Below are 23,883 nucleotides of genomic sequence, written 5' to 3' on the forward strand. Positions count from 1 at the left end.
TAGTTTGCGGCCAAAAAATAGAAGATTGAGCCGGTTCTATGACCCAGCGTCCGGGACCCGACCCTCTTCCCCTTCCTCCTCTCCCCCCTGGGAGAGGGGTTTGGGGGTTTGTACCTCGGTCTAGAGGGGTTGGGCCTGACATTCGGCCCGGTCTCTGGGCATTTTCTGGGTGATGGGCTCTATGACGCCTTGGCTTTCCTCTGGGCCCCACTATCCCAGCCTGCCTGGAATGATCCAGGTCTGTCCCCACGTGGTGCTCCCCTCCCCATAGATCCCTCTCCTTTCTCTTTTTCTCCCCCTTTTCCCCGTGCTCAAACATACACCTGTTAGCAACAGGCACCTGACCTGGTGTCTACCTGGCCTGGAGGTCCGGAGTTCTGGTACCCCCAAGCATTTTCATTGTAGAAATGACCAGCACCTGTTCTTGAGCATACAGGTGGGATGCCCTCGGGGCATCCAGGTATGGGGTGGGCAGTCCTCCGTATACTCTTACTCCCAGAGGATGGAATTAAACCAAATAGGAGTATGGGTGTATTCCCAAAGGTGAATGCGCCCCTTTAGGTCTCTTTCTAGTGCGCTTCACCCCCTGATCTGTTTTAGTGGGACTCCCCTTTGGGGTAGGTCGGATGGGGTATTTATCACCCCTTTTTAGCCTGTATTAATAAAGGGTGAGTTTTAAACATACAAAACTGTAGGATTCCGGATGGTCAAGCCATCATGCTGGCGTTAATGTATGCCTCCAACAATGCACTAATGCACTTTTAGTTTCATGCACTTTAAATGTTATGTGAAGCACAGAGATGAGTGATGTTTACAACAATTCCTGTTTAATAATGCACTAAATGTAATGCACATATATGGTTTGTTTACATAGGTCACTTTTCTATTGGCTGCATAGCGCAGCCCAGCACGATCACACATGACGCATGGCCAAATCTCTCCGCAGAGCGGAGAGTCTCCGCCCCCTCACCTCCGACCCCCACCATCACGCAACTCACACCAATGGGGCAGCGCTGGGGGCGCGGCTTGATGACAGTATGTAGGAAGCCGTTCAGCTCTGCCCCATTATCGGACACACGCACGTGAACAAGCGCCAGACGGCGTGAAACGGCTGTAGTGCCGTCCACACATCCCCCGGTCACCTCTTCCCTGCTCACCCCGGCACCCTCATCGATCCAGGTTTGGCAATTCCTTTTTTCCAAATGTCATCCATGCTGGCTGTTGGCTGTGAAACGGAAATAATAAACATACTGAAGGAAGGTGCACAGCGTTCTCTGTGTGTACTTTATACTAGGAACTACACTGTCTTTTTTTTTATTTACACATCCAATAACTGAGTCACCTCAGCCTTGCTTGTAAACAAATTGTGTTCCTTTTTTTTTCTTTCTCTGCCCGAAAGAGTTAAATATCAAGTTTGTAAGTGGCTGACTCAGTCCTGACTCAGACAGGAAGTGACTGCAGTGTGACCCTCACTGATAAGAAATTCCCCTTTTTATCTCTTTCTTGCTCTCAAAAGCCATTTTCTGCTAGGAAAGTGTTTAATAGTTGGAATTTCTTATCAGTGAGGGTCACACTGTAGTCACTTCCTGTCTGAGTCAGGACTGAGTCAGCCACTGTACATACCTGATATTTAACTCTTTCGGGCAGGGAAAGAAAAAAGGAACACAGCCTAGTTATTTGTGTGCTAGGCGTTGTGCATACACATGTCTATCTCATCATGTCACATGTCATTTCGGGAATCCTTTAAGACGAAATAATTGCGACTTCTGTTGGGAGTTTGATTGCAGTGCAGAGGAGTGGGCGGAGCTGCACTGTGTCACATAGTACACAATGGCACGTTGTGATTGGTGTTCTGTACAGGAGGATCTCTGCTCAGAATATTTACGTTCTGCTTCTCATCCCATGGGAGGAGCTCCACAGTCACATGGTACATAATGACACATTGTAATTGGAGTTCTGTACGGAAAGCCTCTGACGTGTGCAGAATGCAGGAATTGGGAACTCTGCTCAGAATATTCATCCTTCTGCTTCTTCTCCCAATGTATTTGCTTGTGGTTTGGAAAGAAGAACATTTGGTTTCCTTTAAATATTTTTTTTTGCAATCAACCCTTTGTGGTGACGGTTTATGGGCTGGCGGAGTGCCGACTAATTACCGCAGCGGGTTCTGTGGGGCAATGTGATACGCGGGGAGATCTGAGTGTATGTATGTGTGCTGCACAGTACTGCTTCCACTCCCATTACTTAGATTCACTATATATGGATACTGCACAGTATTAGTTCCATATATATCTGTTCTTATTCTGTATGTATGGAGGCTGCACAGTATGACTTCTCATGTCCTGTATGCCGGGTGTAATTCTCAGTGCTGTATGCTGGGTGTAATTCTCAGTGCTGTATGCTGGGTGTAATTCTCAGTATCTGCTCTTATTCTGTATGTATAGCGGCTGCACAGTATGACTTCTCTTGTGCTGTATGCTGAGTGTAATTCTCAGTGCTCTATGCTGGGTGTAATTCTCAGTATCTGCTCTTATTCTATATGTATAGAGGCTGCACAGTATGACTTCTCTTGTCCTGTATGCCGGGTGTAGCTCTCAGTATCTGTTCTTATTCTGTATGTATGGAGGCTGCACAGTATGGCTTCTCTTGTCCTGTATCCTGAGTGCAATTCTCAGTATCTGCTGTTATTCTGTATGTATGGAGGCTGCACAGTATGGCTTCTCTTGTCCTCTATGCTGGGTGTAATTCTCAGTATCTGCTCTTATTCTGTATGTATGGAGGCTGCACAGTATGACTTCTCTTGCCCTGTATGTGGGTGTAATTCTCTGTATCTGCCCTTACTCTGTATATATGGAGGCTGCACAGTATGACTTCTCTTGTCCTGTATGTCGGGTGTAGCTCTCAGTATCTGCTCTTATCCTGTATGTACGGAGGCTGCACAGTATGGCTTCTCTTGTCCTGTATGCCGGGTGTAATTCTCAGTATCTGCTCTTATTCTGTATGTATGGAGGCTGCACAGTATGGCTTCTCTTGTCCTGTATGCCGGGTGTAATTCTCAGTATCTGCTCTTATTCTGTATGTATGGAGGCTGCACAGTATGACTTCTCTGGTCCTGTATGCCGGGTGTAATTCTCAGTATTTGCTCGTATTCTGTATGTATGGAGGCTGCACAGTATGACTTCTCTTGTCCTGTATGCCGGGTGTAATTCTCAGTATCTGCTCTTATTCTGTATATATGCAGGCTGCACAGTATGGCTTCTCTTGTCCTGTATGCCGGGTGTAATTCTCAGTATCTGCTCTTATTCTGTATGTATGAAGGCTGCACAGTATGACTTCTCTTGTCCTGTATGTCGGGTGTAATTCTCAGTATCTGCTCTTATTCTGTATGTATGGAGGCTGCACAGTATGACTTCTTTTGTCCTGTATGCCGGGTGTAATTCTCAGTATCTGCTCGTATTCTGTATGTATGGAGGCTGCACAGTATGACTTCTCTTGTCCTGTTGTCCTGTATGCCAGGTGTAATTCTCAGTATCTGCTCTTATTCTGTATGTATGAAGGCTGCATAGTATGACTTCTCTTGTCCTGTATGCCGGGTGTAATTCTCAGTATCTGCTTGTATTCTGTATGTATGGAGGCTGCACAGTATGACTTCTCTTGTCCTGTTGTCCTGTATGCCAGGTGTAATTCTCAGTATCTGCTCTTATTCTGTATATATGCAGGCTGCACAGTATGGCTTCTCTTGTCCTGTATACCGGGTGTAATTCTCAGTATCTGCTCTTATTCTGTATGTATGAAGGCTGCACAGTATGACTTCTCTTGTCCTTTATGCCGGGTGTAGCTCTCAGTATCTGTTCTTATTCTGTATGTATGGAGGCTGCACAGTATGGCTTCTCTTGTCCTGTATCCTGAGTGCAATTCTCAGTATCTGCTGTTATTCTGTATGTATGGAGGCTGCACAGTATGACTTCTCTTGTCCTGTATGCCGGGTGTAATTCTCAGTATTTGCTCTTATCCTGTATGTATGGAGGCTGCACAGTATGGCTTCTCTTGTCCTGTATGCCGGGTGTAATTCTCAGTATCTGCTCTTATTCTGTATGTATGAAGGCTGCACAGTATGACTTCTCTTGTCCTGTATGCCGGGTGTAGCTCTCAGTATCTGTTCTTATTCTGTATGTATGGAGGCTGCACAGTATGACTTCTCTTGTCCTGTATCCTGAGTGCAATTCTCAGTATCTGCTGTTATTCTGTATGTATGGAGGCTGCACAGTATGGCTTCTCTTGTCCTCTATGCTGGGTGTAATTCTCGGTATCTGCTCTTATTCTGTATGTATGGAGGCTGCACAGTATGGCTTCTCTTGTCCTCTATGCTGGGTGTAATTCTCTGTATCTGCCCTTATTCTGTATATATGGAGGCTGCACAGTATGACTTCTCTTGTTCTGTATGCCGGGTGTAATTCTCAGTATCTGCTCGTATTCTGTATGTATGGAGGCTGCACAGTATGACTTCTCTTGTCCTGTATGCCGGGTGTAATTCTCAGTATCTGCTCTTATTCTGTATATATGCAGGCTGCACAGTATGGCTTCTCTTGTCCTGTATGCCGGGTGTAATTCTCAGTATTTGCTCGTATTCTGTATGTATGGAGGCTGCACAGTATGACTTCTCTTGTCCTGTATGCCGGGTGTAATTCTCAGTATTTGCTCTTATCCTGTATGTATGGAGGCTGCACAGTATGGCTTCTCTTGTCCTGTATGCCGGGTGTAATTCTCAGTATCTGCTCTTATTCTGTATGTATGAAGGCTGCATAGTATGACTTCTCTTGTCCTGTATGCCGGGTGTAATTCTCAGTATCTGCTCGTATTCTGTATATATGGAGGCTGCACAGTATGACTTCTCTTGTCCTGTTGTCCTGTATGCCAGGTGTAATTCTCAGTATCTGCTCTTATTCTGTATGTATGGAGGCTGCACAGTATGGCTTCTCTTGTCCTGTATGCCGGGTGTAATTCTCAGTATCTGCTCTTATCCTCTATGTATGTATGGAGGCTGCACAGTATGACTTCTCTGGTCCTGTATGCCAGGTGTAATTCTCAGTATCTGCTCTTATTCTGTATGTATGGAGGCTGCACAGTATGACTTCTCTTGACCTGTATGCTGGGTGTAATTCTCAGTATCTGCTCTTATGCTGTATGTATGGAGGCTGCACAGTAACACTTCTCTGGTCCTGTATGCCAGGTGTAATTCTCAGTATCTGCTGTTATTCTGTATGTATGGAGACTGCACAGTATGACTTGTCTGGTCCTATATGCCGGGTGTAATTCTTAGTATCTGCTCTTATTCTGTATGTATGGAGGCTGCACAGTATGACTTCTCTTGTCCTGTATGCCGGGTGTGATTCTCAGTATCTGCTCTCGTCCTGTATGTATGGAGGCTGCACAGTATGGCTTCTCTTGTCCTGTATGCTGGGTGTAATTCTCAGTATCTGCTCTTATTCTGTATGTATGGAGGCTGCACAGTGTGACTTCTCTTGCCCTGTATGCTGGGTGTAATTCTCAGTATCTGCTCTTATTCTGTATGTATGGGGGCTGCACAGTATGGCTTCTCTTGTCCTGTATGCTGGCTGTAATTCTCAGTATCTGCTCTTATTCTGTATGTATGGAGGCTGCACAGTATGACTTCTCTTGTCCTGAGTCCTGGCTTGTCTGTTCGTTATTGAATTCACACGATCGTGCTGTGACTGTTGCACCCGGTGATTGGGGTGTTTGTTCCGTAGCACATTTTTCTGTCTTCTGTATCTGAGGCTTTGTGAGTTGAAGCTCGTGTTTGCCGCAGCTGATGAAGGGTTTAATGTGAGTGAAAGCGCAGTTAAGCTCTTTTACTGCTAGTTTAGAGTATGCCTAGTTAGCTATATAGCTATGTAGCGTTATACAGTGCTGTCCTATTACAGTGTTTTATAGGGTACACAGAATCATTCACATCTGTCTCACATTTCAGGAGACGACATCTTATCCCAGTAATATGAGGCGTATGGAAAGAAGCCATACTGTTACAGTAATAGAGAACAGTATGTGACGGGAGGATGACAAAGAGGCATCCAGACCATCCAGGAACATTAGAGGTTATATGACAAGGCAGGCTAGGCGGGAATGGGACTTAGGCGATGGCTGTGAGAGATCGCAGAGTAAAGTCGGGATGGGGAATATATCGCTGATTTCAAGAAGCATGCCTCCACACCACCTCCAATCCACATTTATGGCACTAAAGTGGCAAGAGTACTCTTATGTCCACCTTCTGGGCTCCACCGTCTCCAGTGACCTGAGCTGTATGTCCACCTTCTGGGCTCCACCGTCTCCAGTGACCTGAGCTGGAAGGCTAACACCGGCCCCACCCTGGTGATAGCCCAGAAAAGACTCTTCCTCCACCAGCTAAAGACATTTGGTATGGCCCAAGAGGTTCTGACAAGATTCTACTCTGCCACCACAGAATATGTCCTCTGCTCTTCTATCCTAGTCTGGTACGCCGGCTCCTCCGCCAGCGATAGATACAAACTTCAGAATGTCATCAGATCAGCAGATAGAATCATCAGGAAACTTCTCCCCCTACTCGACGACAAGTCTAGACTGCGCTCTAGAGCACTGAGGACCGCAAACGATTCCTCTCACCCTGGCCACCGCTACTTTAGTCAGCTTGCTTCAGGTTTAGTCAGCTTGCTTAGGTTCCAGGTCCTATCCACCTGCACTGCAAGACACAGAAACTCTTCCCTTCAGCTGTCAACCTCTTGAACTCCATCCACACACTCCCCCCAGTCAATTCTGGCCATGACCCACTACTGCTTGGCGAAATAAATGATTATGATATCTGTAAACTGTATGTTTAACCCCTCCGTGTTTTTGTCTTGGGCAGGCTGTTGATCTACGGAGAGTACTGCAGCCATATTGAATATTCCCAGCAGACTCTGGACCAGCTGATTGCGTCCCGGGAGGACGTGAAGATGAAGATTGAGGTAGATCTTCTGCTTCTTTTTAATTTTTTTACTATTGTAAGGTCTTCTGCATCTAATGTGCCCTTTTCAAGTAGACCTTTGAATTGTTGATGACAAAACCCATATGAAAAGATCGGTCCATTTTCAGACCCAATTCACCATCAGGGATGACCTAGAAATAATGCTCTGTGATTTCTAGCCAGTACCAGCGTTGAACCTGAATCAACTACAATGAAGACACACAGACAGGCTTTGCAGTTGATATTCAGATTGATGTGTATTAAGGCAGGGTTTATTTTTATACACAAATTTCATAGGTTGCGCAAACTCAATAGATAAAGAACCTTTAACCCAGTTACATGTTTGTCAAAAAGTACAGGAAAGTCCCCGCATAAACATGTGGCATATCTTGCAGGTGTCATGACAGTTAGGGTGGTGCACTCAAAGTTATTCTCAGTTTCACCCGGCCGATGCGGTTAAAAATTTGGCAGACAGGATACAAGATGGCTGACAGTGTATATACTTATGCTTAAATTCCTTACACCATACACGCATGAGATTGAAATCGTTCAAATTGAATGACAGATCGATCAATTATCATTAAAGAAAATGGAGGCAAACGACTGAAAAAGACAATAAAGTGCAGGGCCGTGGAGTCGGTACAAAAATCATCGGACTTCTCAGTTTATGAAACCACCGACTCCGACTCCAGGTACCCAAAATTGCTTCGACTCGTCGACTCCACAGCCCTGGATAAGTGACGGTTCTCGGTCACTTTGGCCAATGTAGCCGGCAGATCATTTCATCTGACAATCATTCGTAGACAATAGTCTGTATAGAAATCAGTAGATCATGACCACGACGTCCGCTAAATGCAGCTGCGTAACAAGAAGAAGTGTTGAGATCCTGTTATTTAGAAGTAGCATATACCAGCATCCTAGTAGGAAAGTGTTTGGGCATATTTGTACATCGTGATGATGGAAAATCATCACAGGAACTTCATAAGTTGGTAGCGAGGTGTCTGTAAGGAGTATCTGAAGTTGGTAGAGTGATGTCGGTAACGTGTATGGCTGTTTATCAATGTATTTGTGTCCAACTTCCCAGATGTTTGCAAGTTAAAGTGGACCTGAACTCAGATCTCCTCTCTGCTCTAAAAGATACACAACAGCATAATAACCTTTAACCCTCCTGGCGGTTTGCTAAAAAATCGCCAGGGGGCAGCAAATCTTTTTTTTTTTAATTTTTTTTTTTTTTTTCATGTAGCGAGACAAAGTCTCGCTACATGATAGCCGCTGCTCAGCGGCATCCCCCCAGCCCCTCCGATCGCCGCCGGCGATCGGCGATCAGGAGATCCCGTTCAAAGAACGGGATCTCCTGGAGGGCTTCCCCCGTCGCCATGGCGACGGGGCGGGATGACGTCACCGACGTCAACGACGTCGTGACGTCATAGGGGATTCCGATCCACCCCATAGAGCTGCCTGGCACTGATTGGCCAGGCAGCGCACGGGGTCTGGGGGGGGGGCGGCTGCGGCGCGACGGATAGCGGCGGATCGGCGGGTAGCGGCGGCGATCGGGCACTGCACGCAGCTAGCAAAGTGCTAGCTGCGTGCAGGAAAAAAAAAAATATGCAAATCGGCCCAGCGGGGCCTGAGCGGTGCCTTCCGGCGGCATAGCCCGAGCTCAGCTCGGGCTTACCGCCAGGAAGGTTAAACAAAAAACATGTACTTGTTACAGCCAATACAAATCGTAAAATAAATCTGCACAGTTTCTACTTCCTGATTCATGGGAGCAGACATATTGTTTACAGCCTGTGCTTTCACATGGGCTTATCTGTTATAGGTAGTCATGTGACACAGGGGAGGGTCAAATTACAATTTCAGATTAGACACAGATGAGGAGGATTAGACCATCACTAAGGACACGTCGTTCTTGACTGTGTCTTCCATTATTGATTGTTCTTTTTGAACAATTTACATCTGATGTGTACAGGGCTTAACCCTCATCAGCCTTTAAACCCACCTTCTCATCACCTAACCCTCTGGCAGCTGTAAAACTGAAATCTGATAATGGCTATATAGTTAACCTCTCTTTTCCTCTCTGTGCAGGAATGTTCCCTGAAGGTCCAGGATGGGAAATTTAAGCTGCAGGACCTGATGGTGATCCCTATGCAACGAGTACTAAAGTATCACCTGCTGCTGAAAGTGAGTCCTCCTCCGTCGCTAGAGCTTGATAACAGTGAGGATCCCACCACAATGTCCCTTCCTGTGCCTCTACTCTGCCCTCATCGTGTTTTTGTTGTTAGTATTGTCCTTTGTGGGAGTAAAGTAACACAGAGGAACAAATTGGTACTCGTAATGGCCAATCAGACTCCAACTGATGTCTGACTCATGCTGTAAGGTTGCAGGGAGCATCTAATGTCTGACTCATGCTATAAGGTTGCAAGGAGAATCTGATTGGTTGTTACAGGCGGCACAGAGGGTTTCTGTTCATAGGCGTTTTCATATGCTCTTGTACTCGTAATGGCCAATCAGACTCCAACTGATGTCTGACTCATGCTGTAAGGTTGCAGGGAGCATGTGATGTCTGACTCATGCTGTAAGGTTGCAGCGAGCATTTGATGTTTGACTCATGCTGTAAGGTTGCAGGGAGCATCTAAATGTCTGACTCATGCTGTAAGGTTGCAAGGAGAATCTGATTGATTGTTACAGGCGGCACAGGGTTTCTTTTCATAGGCGGTTTCATATGCTCTTGTACTCATAATGGCCAATCAGACTCCAACTGATGTCTGACTCATGCTGTAAGGTTGCAAGGAGAATCTGATTGGTTGTTACAGGTGGCACAGAGGGTTTCTGTTCATAGGCGTTTTGATATGCTCTTGTTAGTCCGGTATGAGAATGATAAGTCACTGTACAGAGATGTTCTACAAGCAGGGGCAGCTGGGATTTGTAGTTCTGTAGGACATAATAATTTCCGGTGTTGGAGGGACAACGTCCGGCGATCACTTGGCTGAGTTTCATTCTATCATAACGCAGGAGCTGCTGGATCACACGACGGACTCTCCGGAGAAGCAAACGCTGAGCGAAGCCCTGGAAGCCATGAAGGTAAGCGCTCTATTCTCCGGTGTATATCCAAGCCCCTCTGATGACCAGGGGCCGGTTCAAGCCACAATGGGCCCCCGGGGTAAAAGGAACTTGCAGGACACCATGACCCCCGCGGCAGCAAATTAGCAGGAATCTGGCCTCACTCTGCCTCCCTTCTTCTGCTGAAGTAACTCAGCTGTTGCCATGGCGATGTCTGTTCAGCTGAGGGAGGGAGCGGAGTGAAGACACAGGCAGAGAGCGTCTCCTGGCCGGCAATGATTACATTTGCCGATGAGCCAGAGATAAGAAAGCCTGAACTGCTCTCTGCAGTGAAAATAAATGTTTTTACACATCGGGATTACTTAGGAATGCTTTTGAATGTCCTTTTATGTACCTAACAGTAGTTACTGAAATGTTAGTTTTGGGAGTAAAATCCCACTTTAAGAGAATTGAAGTGCAGCTTTAAAGAGATACTGAAGCAAAAAATAAAAATTATATAATGATTTGTATGTGTAGTACAGCTAAGAAATAAAATATTAGGAGCAGAGACATACAGGGTTTGGACAAAATAATGGAAACACCTAACATTTTGGCATCATAATCTTTGAACATGTTTTAAGCAATCAAAACTTGACATATGTAAAAAAAAATGTTGATTATTTTTGTTATTTAATTAAAATAATTGTTTTTTACAGATATTTAAACAAAAGTTGGTTATAATTTATAAAGATCTCTAAGCCTTTTAAAGAGGCCAAATTGTTGGTGCTCGTATGGCAGGAGCTACTATAACAGAAACTGCCTGAATGCTTGGCATTTCAGGAGGTACTGTCTCAAAAGTAATCACTGACTTTGAAAGAGAAGGAAAAACGTCCTCAGCAAAGCACAGTTGTGGCCGAAAGTCGAAGTTGTCTGAGAGAGACCGTCGGACTCTAAATCGAATTGTTAAAAAAGCTCGCAAGACCACGGCTCCTAAAATCACTGCAGAGCTGAATGAACACCTACCGAACCCAGTTTCCACAAAAACTGTTCGTCAGGAGCTGCACAAATCTGGATTCCACAGAAGGACTGCAATTAGAAACCCTCTGCTCTCAAAGACAAATGTTTCAAAGCGTTTAGAGTGGTGTGGAAACCAGAATTGGTCCCTCGAGCAGTGGAAAAATGTGATTTTCTCAGACGAATCATCGTTTACCTTATTTCCGACCTCCGGCCGAGTGTACGTTTGGAGACAGCCGAAATAAGCATTTCATCCAGACTGCCTTCTCCCAACCGTAAAACATGGCGGGGGTTCTGTGATGATCTGGGGTGCTATTTCTTGGAAATCCGTCGGGCCAATGATTTCCCTTCATGGAAGAATTAACAGCCAAGACTATTTAGGAATTTTGGGCAACCAAGTTCATCCTATGGTTCAAGAACTGTTTCCGGAGGGGAATGCCATCTTTCAAGATGATAATGCCCCAATCCATACAGCTACAATTGTTAAAGAATGGCACGAGGAACATTCTAATGAAGTTGAGCATCTCATCTGGCCACCACAATCCCCAGATCTCAACATTATTCAGCACTTATGGCCGTTATTAGAGATTCAAGTAAGAAGTCGATTTCTGCCACCATCGTCTCTAAAAGAACTGAAGAATGGGCTAAAATTCCTTTAGAAACAATTCACAATTTGTATGAATCAATACCTCGGAGAATTGAGGCTGTAATTGCCGCAAAAGGTGGACCTACACCATATTAAAATATATTGGGCTTGATTCACAAAGCGGTGCTAACCTCCTTGGCAGTAACCCCGAACGTAGTTCGGGGTAAGCCGCGCAGGAGGTTTTCTCCGGCCCTGCTGGGCCGATTTGTTTAATTTTTTTTTGCTGCACGCAGCTAGCACTTTGCTAGCTGTGTCAGCACACCGATCGCCGCCGCCCCGCGCTCGATCGCCGCTATCCGTCGCGCCGCGCGGCCCCCCCAGACCCCGTGCGCTGCCTGGCCAATCAGTGCCAGGCAGCGCTGAGGGGTGGTTCGGGACTCCCAATGACGTCCCGACGTCAGTGACGTCATCCCGCCCCGTCGCCATGGCGACGGGGGAAGCCCTTCAGGAAATCCCGTTCTTCGAACGGGATTTCCTGATCGGAGATCGCCGAAGGCGATCGAAGCGGGCGGGGGGATGCCGCTGAGCAGCGGCTATCATGTAGCGAGCCCTGGGCTCGCTACATGATATAAGAAAAAAAAAATAAAAAAAAACCTGCTGCGCTCCGTCCTGGCGGAATTTTTTATACCGCCAGGGGGGGCTAACAGTTAGCACGCTGGTGAAAAGCCCTTTATCACACCTAAACTCGGTTTAGGCGTGATAAGTTTAGGTGTGATAAGTTTAGGCGTGATAACTATAGCACCAACTGGGTTAGCACCGCAGTGCACAGCTGATCCAAAGTTTTGCGCTAGCAAAGTCTGGTGCACTTCGCATAGAGTTTAATGGCGCTGCTTTGAGTGCGGGACTTTGCGCGCGATGTAAACTTATCACGCCTAAACTTATCACGCCTAAACTTATCACGCCTAAACTTATCACGCCTAAACTTATCATGCCTAAACTTATCATGCCTAAACTGGCTTTTCACCAGCGTGGTGCAATGGTTATCACGCCTAAAGTCTCTAACTGGGTTAGCACCACTTTGTGAATCAAGCCAATTTTTTTTTCCAAGGTGTTTCCATTATTTTGTCCAACCCCTGTAAGTCTAATATTGTTTCCAGTACAGGAAGAGTTAAGACACTCCAGTTGTTACCTATGCAAAAAAGCCATTGAGCTCCACGGCATTCAAATTCGCAGAGAGCTCTGTCTTCTGACGCGTGTGATCTCAACTGTCAGTCACTGTATTTTCTTTTTCTCCCCAGAGGAAAGGTCAATAGTTCATAAGACTGCTCTGTGAAAACATTTAGAATGCTGAGTAGTGTGTAAACTGCAAATATTAAAGAATGATGCAATGTTATAAAAAAAAAAAAAAAAATAACCCCTATATAATTGAAAATAAAAATATGAGAATATTTTTTTGCAACCAATGTTCTAGTAATTATCTGTACCACACAACCAATTCATTATATCATCATTTTTTTTTCGCTTCAGTGTCTCTTTAACTAAAACAAAGTGGAATCTTCGATTTATTTGTCCAATTATAAAAGCCGGAGTGTTCTGGGGGTGGGACGTCTGTCGGCTGGAGTCTGGACTGAACCTCGGGAGCTCAGCGATCGCCATCCTGTTCAGCGGGGGCGAATCTGTTGCGCGGTGACCTCTTCCATGAGATCCCGCTGTGATATCCTCCCCCCCGATAGGTCTCAATCTCCACCCACCAAATCCCCCACCCCGCCGTGATATCCGCTCCCTGTGCGGTGACCTCGTCCATGAGATCCTGCTGTGATATACGCCCCCACATCCATCTCAATCTCCACCCACCAAACCCTCACCCCGCCGTGATATCCTCTCCCTGCACAGTGACCTCTTCCATGAGATCCCGCTGTGATATCCGCCCCCCCATCCGTCTCAATCTCCACCCACCAAACCCCCACCCTGCCGTGATATCCACTCCCTGTGCAGTGACCTCTTCCATGAGATCCCGCTGTGATATCCGCCCCCCCTCCACCCCGATAGGTCTCAATCTCCACCCACCAAATCCCCCACCCCACCGTGATATCCGCTCCCTGTGCGGTGACCTCGTCCATGAGATCCTGCTGTGATATCCACCCCCCCATCCGTCTCAATCTCCACCCACCAAACCCCCACCCCGCCGTGATATCCACTCCCTGTGCAGTGACCTCTTCCATGAGATCCCGCTGTGATATCCGCCCCCCCCATCCGTCTCAATCTCCACCCACCAAACCCCCACCCCGCCGTGATATCCACTCCCTGTGCAGTGACCTCTTCCATGAGATCCCGCTTTGATATCCGCCCCCACATCCATCTCAATCTCCACCCACTAAACCCCCACCCCGCCGTGATATCCACTCCCTGTGCAGTGACCTCTTCCATGAGATCCCGCTGTGATATCTGCCCCCCCCCATCCGTCTCAATCTCCACCCACCAAACCCCCAACTGATATCCGCTCCCTGTGCGGTGACCTCTTCCATGAGATCACGCTGTGATATCCTCTCCTCCGCGGGCCGCCCCGCTGCTCTGCCCGTGCTGTTTGCTTTGCAGGTGTGTGTATTTGTCTTGCCTCACTTTTTCTGACTTTTATTCTTTTGTATCGCAGGATTTAGCCATGTACATTAATGAAGTAAAACGGGACAAAGAGACGCTAAAGAAGATCAGCGAGTTCCAGAACTCTATAGAAAACTTGGTGAGTATCTGCCGTGTTTGGGGACGTACAGACGCAGCGTACGATGTGTGCCGGGGGCGGGAGGAGCATCACCAACCTGGCACACACCTAAAGGGATTTACTTGCACAAACGCACTGACACATATTTTCCCATCTAGATACTGTTAAATGAGCGCCATTGTTTTCGATAGGACCAGCAGCGAGAAATCACTTGGGGGCGTTCAGCATTATTTTTGCTGTGTGATTAAAAGAAGTGCCAAAGTTGAGGACGAGACCCAGCACCATCTTGAAGTCAATTTGTGGTTTTATTTCAAACTTACACAGTGGCAATCACAGGGCTTGATTCATTAAATTGCAATAATATTATTGCACATACACAACGCGTGGTAATATTACAAAGTGGGCACTAATATTCTTCGTTGCATGCGCCCGTCACTACCACGAGATGCGCTCATACCATGACTGGTATTCCATTAGTACCATGACTGTGGTATTCCATTATGACCACGGTATTCCATTAGTACCATGACTGTAGTATTCCATTATGACCATGGTATTCCATTAGTACCATGACTGTGGTATTCCATTATGACCACGGTATTCCATTAGTACCATGACCGTGGTATTCCATTATGACCACGGTATTCCATTAGTACCATGACCGTGGTATTCCATTATGACCATGGTATTCCATTAGTACCATGACCGTGGTATTCCATTATGACCATGGTATTCCATTAGTACCATGACTGTGGTATTCCATTATGACCATGGTATTCCATTAGTACCATGACTGTGGTATTCCATTATGACCACGGTATTCCATTAGTACCATGACCGTGGTATTCCATTATGACCACGGTATTCCATTAGTACCATGACCGTGGTATTCCATTATGACCATGGTATTCCATTAGTACCATGACCGTGGTATTCCATTATGACCATGGTATTCCATTAGTACCATGACTGTGGTATTCCATTATGACCATGGTATTCCATTAGTACCATGACCGTGGTATTCCATTATGACCATGGTATTCCATTAGTACCATGACTGTGGTATTCCATTATGACCACGGTATTCCATTAGTACCATGACCGTGGTATTCCATTATGACCATGGTATTCCATTAGTACCATGACTGTGGTATTCCATTATGACCATGGTATTCCATTAGTACCATGACCGTGGTATTCCATTATGACCATGGTATTCCATTAGTACCATGACTGTGGTATTCCATTATGACCACGGTATTCCATTAGTACCATGACCGTGGTATTCCATTATGACCATGGTATTCCATTAGTACCATGACCGTGGTATTCCATTATGACTGTGGTATTCCATTATGACCGTGGTATTCCATTAGTACCATGACCGTGGTATTCCATTATGACCATGGTATTCCATTAGTACCATGACTGTGGTATTCCATTATGACCATGGTATTCCATTAGTACCATGACTGTGGTATTCCATTATGACCATGGTATTCCATTAGTACCATGACTGTGGTATTCCATTATGACCACGGTATTCCATTAGTACCATGACCGTGGTATTCCATTATGACCATGGTATTCCATTAGTACCATGACTGTGGTATTCCATTATGACCATGGTATTCCATTAGTACCATGACTGTGGTATTCCATTATGACCATGGTATTCCATTAGTACCATGACTGTGGTATTCCATTATGACCACGGTATTCCATTAGTACCATGACCGTGGTATTCCATTATGACCATGGTATTCCATTAGTACCATGACCGTGGTATTCCATTATGACCATGGTATTCCATTAGTACCATGACTGTGGTATTCCATTATGACCATGGTATTCCATTAGTACCATGACTGTGGTATTCCATTATGACCACGGTATTCCATTAGTACCATGACCGTGGTATTCCATTATGACCATGGTATTCCATTAGTACCATGACTGTGGTATTCCATTATGACCATGGTATTCCATTAGTACCATGACTGTGGTATTCCATTATGACCACGGTATTCCATTAGTACCATGACTGTGGTATTCCATTATGACCATGGTATTCCATTAGTACCATGACTGTGGTATTCCATTATGACCATGGTATTCCATTAGTACCATGACCGTGGTATTCCATTATGACCATGGTATTCCATTAGTACCATGACTGTGGTATTCCATTATGACCATGGTATTCCATTAGTACCATGACTGTGGTATTCCATTATGACCATGGTATTCCATTAGTACCATGACCGTGGTATTCCATTATGACCATGGTATTCCATTAGTACCATGACCGTGGTATTCCATTATGACCATGGTATTCCATTAGTACCATGACCGTGGTATTCCATTATGACCGTGGTATTCCATTAGTACCATGACTGTGGTATTCCATTATGACCATGGTATTCCATTAGTACCATGACTGTGGTATTCCATTATGACCACGGTATTCCATTAGTACCATGACTGTGGTATTCCATTATGACCATGGTATTCCATTAGTACCATGACTGTGGTATTCCATTATGACCATGGTATTCCATTAGTATCATGACTGTGGTATTCCATTATGACCATGGTATTCCATTAGTATCATGACTGTGGTATTCCATTATGACCATGGTATTCCATTAGTACCATGACTGTGGTATTCCATTATGACCACGGTATTCCATTAGTACCATGACTGTGGTATTCCATTATGACCGTGGTATTCCATTAGCGCAGCCGCTTTTAGTGGAGTACCGTAACTATTGTGCTACAAGCGTATATCGCGGTAGTTACGTTCACTCCTGACGGGGAATATTACCGCAATTTGATGAATTTAGTCCTTAGATCAGACTTTCTCAACCAGGGCTCCCTGGCACCCCAGGGTTCCTTGAGTACTCTGCAGGGGTTTCTTGGCATGTTCCCCCATCGTGGGGGAAGTATAATAGAGGAGCAGATTATAGGGCATACTATAAAGAGAAGCACTAAATTGGGGGTCAGAATAGTAACGAGCACATTAATAAAATGCACTGGAATAAGGATAATAAGGGGAACTGTAATAGGAGGTAGTGAAATAAACAGCTACTTTTAAAGTCCAGGGGCCATGTGCCACCACTCTTTTACCTGCGTTTTCTCCTAGGAGATAATTGTTCATCTTTGATAAATAATAACTTTTTATTACTTTGCAATGGAAAAAGTACCAAAAAGTAGGTAAAAAGGTACTATCAGAATTATTTTGAGTATTTGCTTGCTAGTGGTTTATAAGGCATTTCATTCACAAGTTTAAAAATATCTCCTAGGAGAAAACTCAGGTGAAAAAGTGAATTGCATATGGGCCCCTGTCTCCTGTAAAATACATGCAGGGGTTCCTCGAGATCCAAAATTATTTGCAGGGTTCCTCTAGGTTTAAAAGGTTGAGAAAGACTGCCTTAGACAGTCAAAACAGCTTAGCTACTCTGTACATTTGAAATTAAAACCGATAATTGACTTCAAGGCGGTGCTGGGTCCCTTCTGATGCAAGTAATGTGATTGATTGATTGATGCAGTTGCCCCTTGTCTGTATGAAAAAGGCTAAACGTTGATTGCTGCTGCCCCGTCCTATATTGTGTCGTGTACAGATGCCTGACAAAAGATATGTATCTATCCAATGGCGCCCCCTTCAGCTTGCTGCGCAAACACTTTGTAGCAACATACTCTGGGCTGCTTCAGCGTCCAGCATAAGTCTGTATGCACCTGTATGCAATTATAATTCCTTTTTATTACTGTTATTAAATTATAAATTCTGTGTTTTATCACCTCACCTGGAGAAAGCACCTCACCGTGCCGGCATTTATATTTGTAAAAAAATGTATTATTCTTGGCAGCAAGTAAAACTGGAAGAGTTTGGAAGACCAAAGATAGACGGAGAATTAAAGGTCCGATCGATGGTCAACCAGGCCAAGCAAGACAGGTGAGATGGACATAATGGTGGTGATTGATGAGGAGGACATACTGGTGGGGATTGGTGAGGTGGACCTAATGGTGGGGATTGGTGAGGTGGACCTAATGGTGGGGATTGGTGAGGTGGATATAATGGTGGTGATTGGTGAGGTGGACCTAATGGTGGTGATTGGTGAGGTGGACCTAATGGTGGGGATTGGTGAGGTGGACATAATGGTGGGGATTAGTAAGGTGGACATAATGGTGGTGATTGGTGAGGTGGACATAATGGTGGCGATTGGTGAGGTGGGCATAATGGTGGCGATTGGTGAGGTGGACATAATGGTGGGGATTGGTGAGGTGGACCTAATGGTGGGGATTGGTGAGGTGGATATAATGGTGGTGATTGGTGAGGTGGACATAATGGTGGGGATTGGTGAGGTTGACATAATGGTGGGGATTAGTGAGGTGGACATAATGGTGGCGATTGGTGAGGTGGACATAATGGTGGGGATTGGTGAGGTGGATATAATGGTGGTGATTGGTGAGGAGGACATAATGGTGGGGATTGGTGAGGTGGACATAATAGTGGTGGTTGGTGAGGTGGACATAATGCTGGTGATTGGTGAGGTGGACATAATGGTGGTGATTGGTGAGGTGGACATAATGGTGGTGATTGATGAGGTGGACATAATGGTGGTGATTGGTGAGGAGGACATAATGGTGGGGATTTGTGAGGTGGATATAATGGTGGGGATTGGTGAAGAGGACATAATGGTGGTGATTGGTGAAGAGGACATAATGGTGGTGATTGGTGACGTGCACATAATGGTGGTGATTGGTGACGTGGACATAATGGTGGTGATTGGTGACGTGGACATAATGGTGGTAATTGGTGATGTGGACATACTGGTGGTGATTGGTGAGGTTGCGATTGGTGAGGTGGATCTAATGGTGGGGATTGGTGAGGTGGACCTAAGGGTGGGGATTGGTGAGGTGGACCTAATGGTGGTGATTGGTGAGGTGGACCTAATGGTGGGGATTGGTGAGGTGGACCTAATGGTGGGGATTGGTGAGGTGGACCTAATGGCGGGGATTGGTGAGGTGGACCTAATGGCGGGGATTGGTGAGGTGGACCTAATGGTGGGGATTGGTGAGGTGGACATAATGGTGGTGATTGGTGACGGGACATACTGGTGGTGATTGTAAGGTGGACCTAATGGTGATGATTGTAAGGTGGACCTTATGGTGGTGATTGGTGAGGTGGGCATGATGGTGACAATTGGTGGGGTGGATCTAATGGTGGGGGTTGGTCAGGTGGACCTAATGGTGGGGATTGGCGAGGTGGACATAATGGTGATGATTGGTGAGGTGGACATAATGGTGGTGATTTGTGAGGTGGACATAATGGTGGTGATTTGTGAGGTGGACATAATGGTGGTGGTTGGTGAGGTGGACATAATGGTGGTGATTCGTGAGGTGGACATAATGGTGGTGATTTGTGAGGTGGACATAATGGTGGAGATTGGTGACGTGCACATAATGGTGGTGATTGGTGATGTGGACATACTGGTGGTGATTGGTGAGGTTGCGATTGGTGAGGTGGATCTAATGGTGGGGATTGGTGAGGTGGACCTAAGGGTGGGGATTGGTGAGGTGGACCTAATGGTGGTGATTGGTGAGGTGGACCTAATGGTGGGGATTGGTGAGGTGGACCTAATGGTGGAGATTGGTGAGGTGGACCTAATGGCGGGGATTGGTGAGGTGGACCTAATGGCGGGGATTGGTGAGGTGGACCTAATGGTGGGGATTGGTGAGGTGGACATAATGGTGGTGATTGGTGACGGGACATACTGGTGGTGATTGTAAGGTGGACCTAATGGTGATGATTGTAAGGTGGACCTTATGGTGGTGATTGGTGAGGTGGGCATGATGGTGACAATTGGTGGGGTGGATCTAATGGTGGGGATTGGTCAGGTGGACCTAATGGTGGGGATTGGTGAGGTGGACATACTGGTGGGGATTGGTGAGGTGGACATACTGGTGGTGATTGGCGAATAGAGATGTTGTGAACCTCCGATTTTCGGTTCGCGAACCGCAATAGACTTCAATGGGGAGGCGAACTTTGAAAAATATAAAAAATTATGCTGGCCACAAAAGTGATGGAAAAGATGTTTCAAGGGGTCTAACACCTGGAGGGGGGGCATGGCGGAGTGGGATACATGCCAAAAGTCCCGGTGAAAAATCTGGATGTGACGCAAAGCAGCGTTTTAAGGGCAGAAATCACATTGAATGCTAAATTGCAGGCCTAACGTGCTTTCAAACATCTTGCATGTGTATACATCAATCAGAGAGTGTAATTAGAGTACTGCTTCACACTGACACACCAAACTCACTGTGTAACGCACCGCAAACAGCTGTTTGCGTAGTGACGGCCATGCTGGACTACTGCGCAACATGGCGTGATTGCTCTTCCTCACTCAGTGATGTCAGGTAATGTGTGACTTCCTTCTCAACTTTCCATGGCATTGTTAAAAAGCTTACATTTGTTTTTAATTTACATTTTCTACTTGCTGTGTACTTGTTCAGTACCGCTACAATGAGAATCCTGTGGAGGCGGGCAAGTCTGCCATTGTGACCCCGGGTAATGGCCGGGGAATGAGAGGTTTGTATCCGGTGTGGAGCCTGAGCAACGGCTACCACTACACATCCAAGGAGGGCAGCGGGCAGGCATGCACGCCCGCCCGCCCGCCCCGAGGTAGTGACCAAAAATAACAATACAGGAGGCGGACTTTCGAGGCCCTGCTGTGTATTTGAAATGAATGTACTTTAAATCCTTTAACGAGAACCAGTTATGGCGGGCAAAGATGACACCACATTCCTTTCACGAGAATCATATGGAGGCGGGCAAGTCTGTCATTTGTGACCCCGGGTAATGGCCGGAAAAATGAGGGATGGAATCCGGTGTGGAGCCTGAGAAACGGCTACCACTACACATCCAAGGAGGGCAGCAGGTAGGCATGCACGCCCGCCCCGAGGTAGAGACCAAAAATAACAATACAGGAGGCGGACTTTCGAGGCCCTGCTGTGTATTTGAAATGAATTAACTTTAAATCCTTTAACGGGAATCCGTTATGGAGGGCAAGTCTGCCATTGTCACCGCGGGGAATGAAGGTTGGATTGCGGCCCGAAGTGGGAGCCTGCTGAGACCCATGCTGTAGCTGCCCTGACCGTGCTTTGCAGACCAGGCATCTGTGGTCAGATGGACCCTTGAGCCAGCGGAAGACAAACCAAGTCGAAAGCATTTGCCAAGAATGTTTTACGGAGGGCAAGTTTTTTTGCCCTTTTTTTAAATTTTTTGAAAATGATAGATGGTTGTATTTTTAAATTGTTTGAAAGTTTAGATGGTTGTATTTTTAAATTGTTTGAAAGTTTAGATGGTTGTATTTTTAAATTGTTTGAAAGTTTAGATGGTTGTATTTTTAATTTGTTTAAAAGTGTATCCATTCTTCCTCCCCCCAGCCACGAACAATACCATGGGAACGTGGAGCAGCAGAAGCCCCCTGTGACGGCTGCCACGGTTGTTCTCCGCTGCTTGTCTTTTGAGGGGTGCTTCTTTTCCTCAGGTGTTCTTGCCATAGCTGTTTGTGCCTTCTCTCCAGGTGCCTTCGTAAAGCACTTGTCCCTACGTGACAGTTGGCCTTTCCACGGCTCAATTTTTGCTGGCAGAGACAACAGATGGCTTTGCTCCGATCTGAGACACACACGTGAAAAAATTTCCAAACCGCTGAGCCCCCCTGGGCTGATGGCGCTACGGTGGCATCAGCAGCTGATGTTGAAGGGCATGTTGGCTGTCTGGCCATAGCTGGCGATACATGGCGCCGGACACTGCCCCCAGCTGATTCTGAGGACGAGCTCCCTCTTGTATTGCGTTCCGGAGTTGGAGCCTGATCAACGTCTACCACCACACATCCAGGCAAGGAGGGAAGCAGGCAGGCATGCACGCCCGCCCCGAGGTAGTGACCAAAAATAACAATACAGGACTCAGGAGGACCTTTTGCGGCCCTAATTGAAATGAACTAACTTTAAATCCTTTAACGGGAATCCGTTATGGAGGGCAAGTCTGCCATTGTCACCGCGGGGAATGAAGGTTGGATTCCGGCCCGAAGTGGGAGCCTGCTGAGACCCATGCTGTAGCTGCTCTGACCGTGCTTTGCCGAACAGGCATCTGTGGTCCGATGGACCCTTGAGCCAGCGGAAGACAAACCAAGTCGAAAGCATTTGCCAAGAATGTTTTACGGAGGGCAAGTTTTTTTGCCCTTTTTTTTAAATTTTTTGAAAATGATAGATGGTTGTATTTTTAAATTGTTTGAAAGTTTAGATGGTTGTATTTTTAAATTGTTTGAAAGTTTAGATGGTTGTATTTTTAAATTGTTTGAAAGTGTATCCATTCAAGTGCAATGTAAGGCTTGGTGGTGTATTCTCCACAGTCAGCATGCAACGCATGAGCTGACGTGGAGGAGGTACACACACTAGCACCAGGAAACAGGCTATCCCTAGTATAGTGGAGGGGAGGACTGACTCCAATAGGAGATTGTGGCGCACAGAGCCGGTGCAGATCTGACAGCCACAAACAATGCTTTCGTTATAACGTCTCAGCGCAAAGTAGCGCTGAGCGCACAAACCAGAACTGAGGAGATCAGGACAGGTAGACAGAATGAACGCTTGCTAGCTAGCGGCTACTTAGCGACAGCAAGCGTCCAAAACCAGACAGACTGGAATGAGGCAGCCAATGCGATGCGGCGATGGCGTGCCTCACAAAGACAGGACAGGACAGTCAGAAAATAGCAGGATTAAGATAGATGAACGTAACACAGATAAATATACAATAGGTATGTTTTCCTAGCGTATTACAATTACAGCTATCAATGAAACTATTTGTAACTTCTGACTAACATATGTATATATCGGCAATGAACCGATATATGACATAAGCAGGAACGCTGACTAGGACTGGAGTAACACAGGGAACAGGACTCAGAAGGATTCGCTATCTCTTCACAGAGATGAACGCAATCCACAAACAGCAACAGAACAGGACTCAGAAGGATTCGTTATCTCTTCGCAGAGATGAACGCAATCCACAAACAGAACCAGGAGCAGGGTAACTACCTCAGCACGGGTGGTCACGGTACGCGCAACCTACCAAAACGTGCTGGAAAGCTGACTAACTGCACACAGGATATAAACAGTTCGTGTACGTATACATCAGCGACACTGATGTATTAACGTAACACAAATACAAGGAAAATAATAAACGTGCTGGTATGCATATATATTGGCAATGAACCAATATATGATGCAAAGACCAGCAAAGTATCTTTATAACAAGAAACACGATCGGGGGCTAAAGCGACAGCAAGACAGGCTTAAGCTGAAGCTATGAAAACCCAAGGAAACCCTGCAGGAAGCAGATCTTTATACTGAGGTCATCCAATGGGAGCAGACATGCAGATTCCCACACAGGTGAATGATAATCAGTCACAAGCTGACAGCAGGGAAAGACAGACAAAGCTATGCAGCTTGCATGGAAATAGATCAGAACTGCCT

The 23,883-nt window shown here is 46.0% G+C and overlaps 1 protein-coding gene and 1 long non-coding RNA gene across 6 annotated transcripts in view; one reads left to right on the forward strand and one right to left on the reverse strand.

The window, feature by feature from the left end:
* VAV2 (vav guanine nucleotide exchange factor 2) overlaps window positions 1–23,883 on the forward strand; it is a 316,337-nt gene that overhangs the window by 240,660 nt on the left and 51,794 nt on the right. For all 4 annotated transcript variants that reach the window (XM_068249069.1, XM_068249071.1, XM_068249070.1 and 1 more), the window contains exons 9-13: window positions 6,896–6,995; window positions 9,080–9,175; window positions 10,007–10,075; window positions 14,284–14,370; window positions 18,219–18,304. In XM_068249069.1, the coding sequence (XP_068105170.1) occupies window positions 6,896–6,995; window positions 9,080–9,175; window positions 10,007–10,075; window positions 14,284–14,370; window positions 18,219–18,304 (438 nt within the window). The remainder of the gene's footprint in view (window positions 1–6,895; window positions 6,996–9,079; window positions 9,176–10,006; window positions 10,076–14,283; window positions 14,371–18,218; window positions 18,305–23,883) is intronic.
* LOC137527957 (uncharacterized) overlaps window positions 1–23,883 on the reverse strand; it is a 141,304-nt gene that overhangs the window by 16,758 nt on the left and 100,663 nt on the right. Inside the window, exon 4 of one of the 2 annotated variants that reach the window (XR_011023242.1) lies at window positions 12,823–12,955. This is a non-coding gene — a long non-coding RNA (uncharacterized lncRNA). Of the gene's footprint in view, window positions 1–12,822; window positions 12,961–23,883 lie in introns of both variants that reach the window. The other variant, XR_011023241.1, reaches the window with a different exon arrangement.

This window comes from Hyperolius riggenbachi, chromosome 8 (genome assembly GCF_040937935.1).
Source record: "Hyperolius riggenbachi isolate aHypRig1 chromosome 8, aHypRig1.pri, whole genome shotgun sequence".
Lineage (NCBI taxonomy): Eukaryota > Metazoa > Chordata > Amphibia > Anura > Hyperoliidae > Hyperolius > Hyperolius riggenbachi.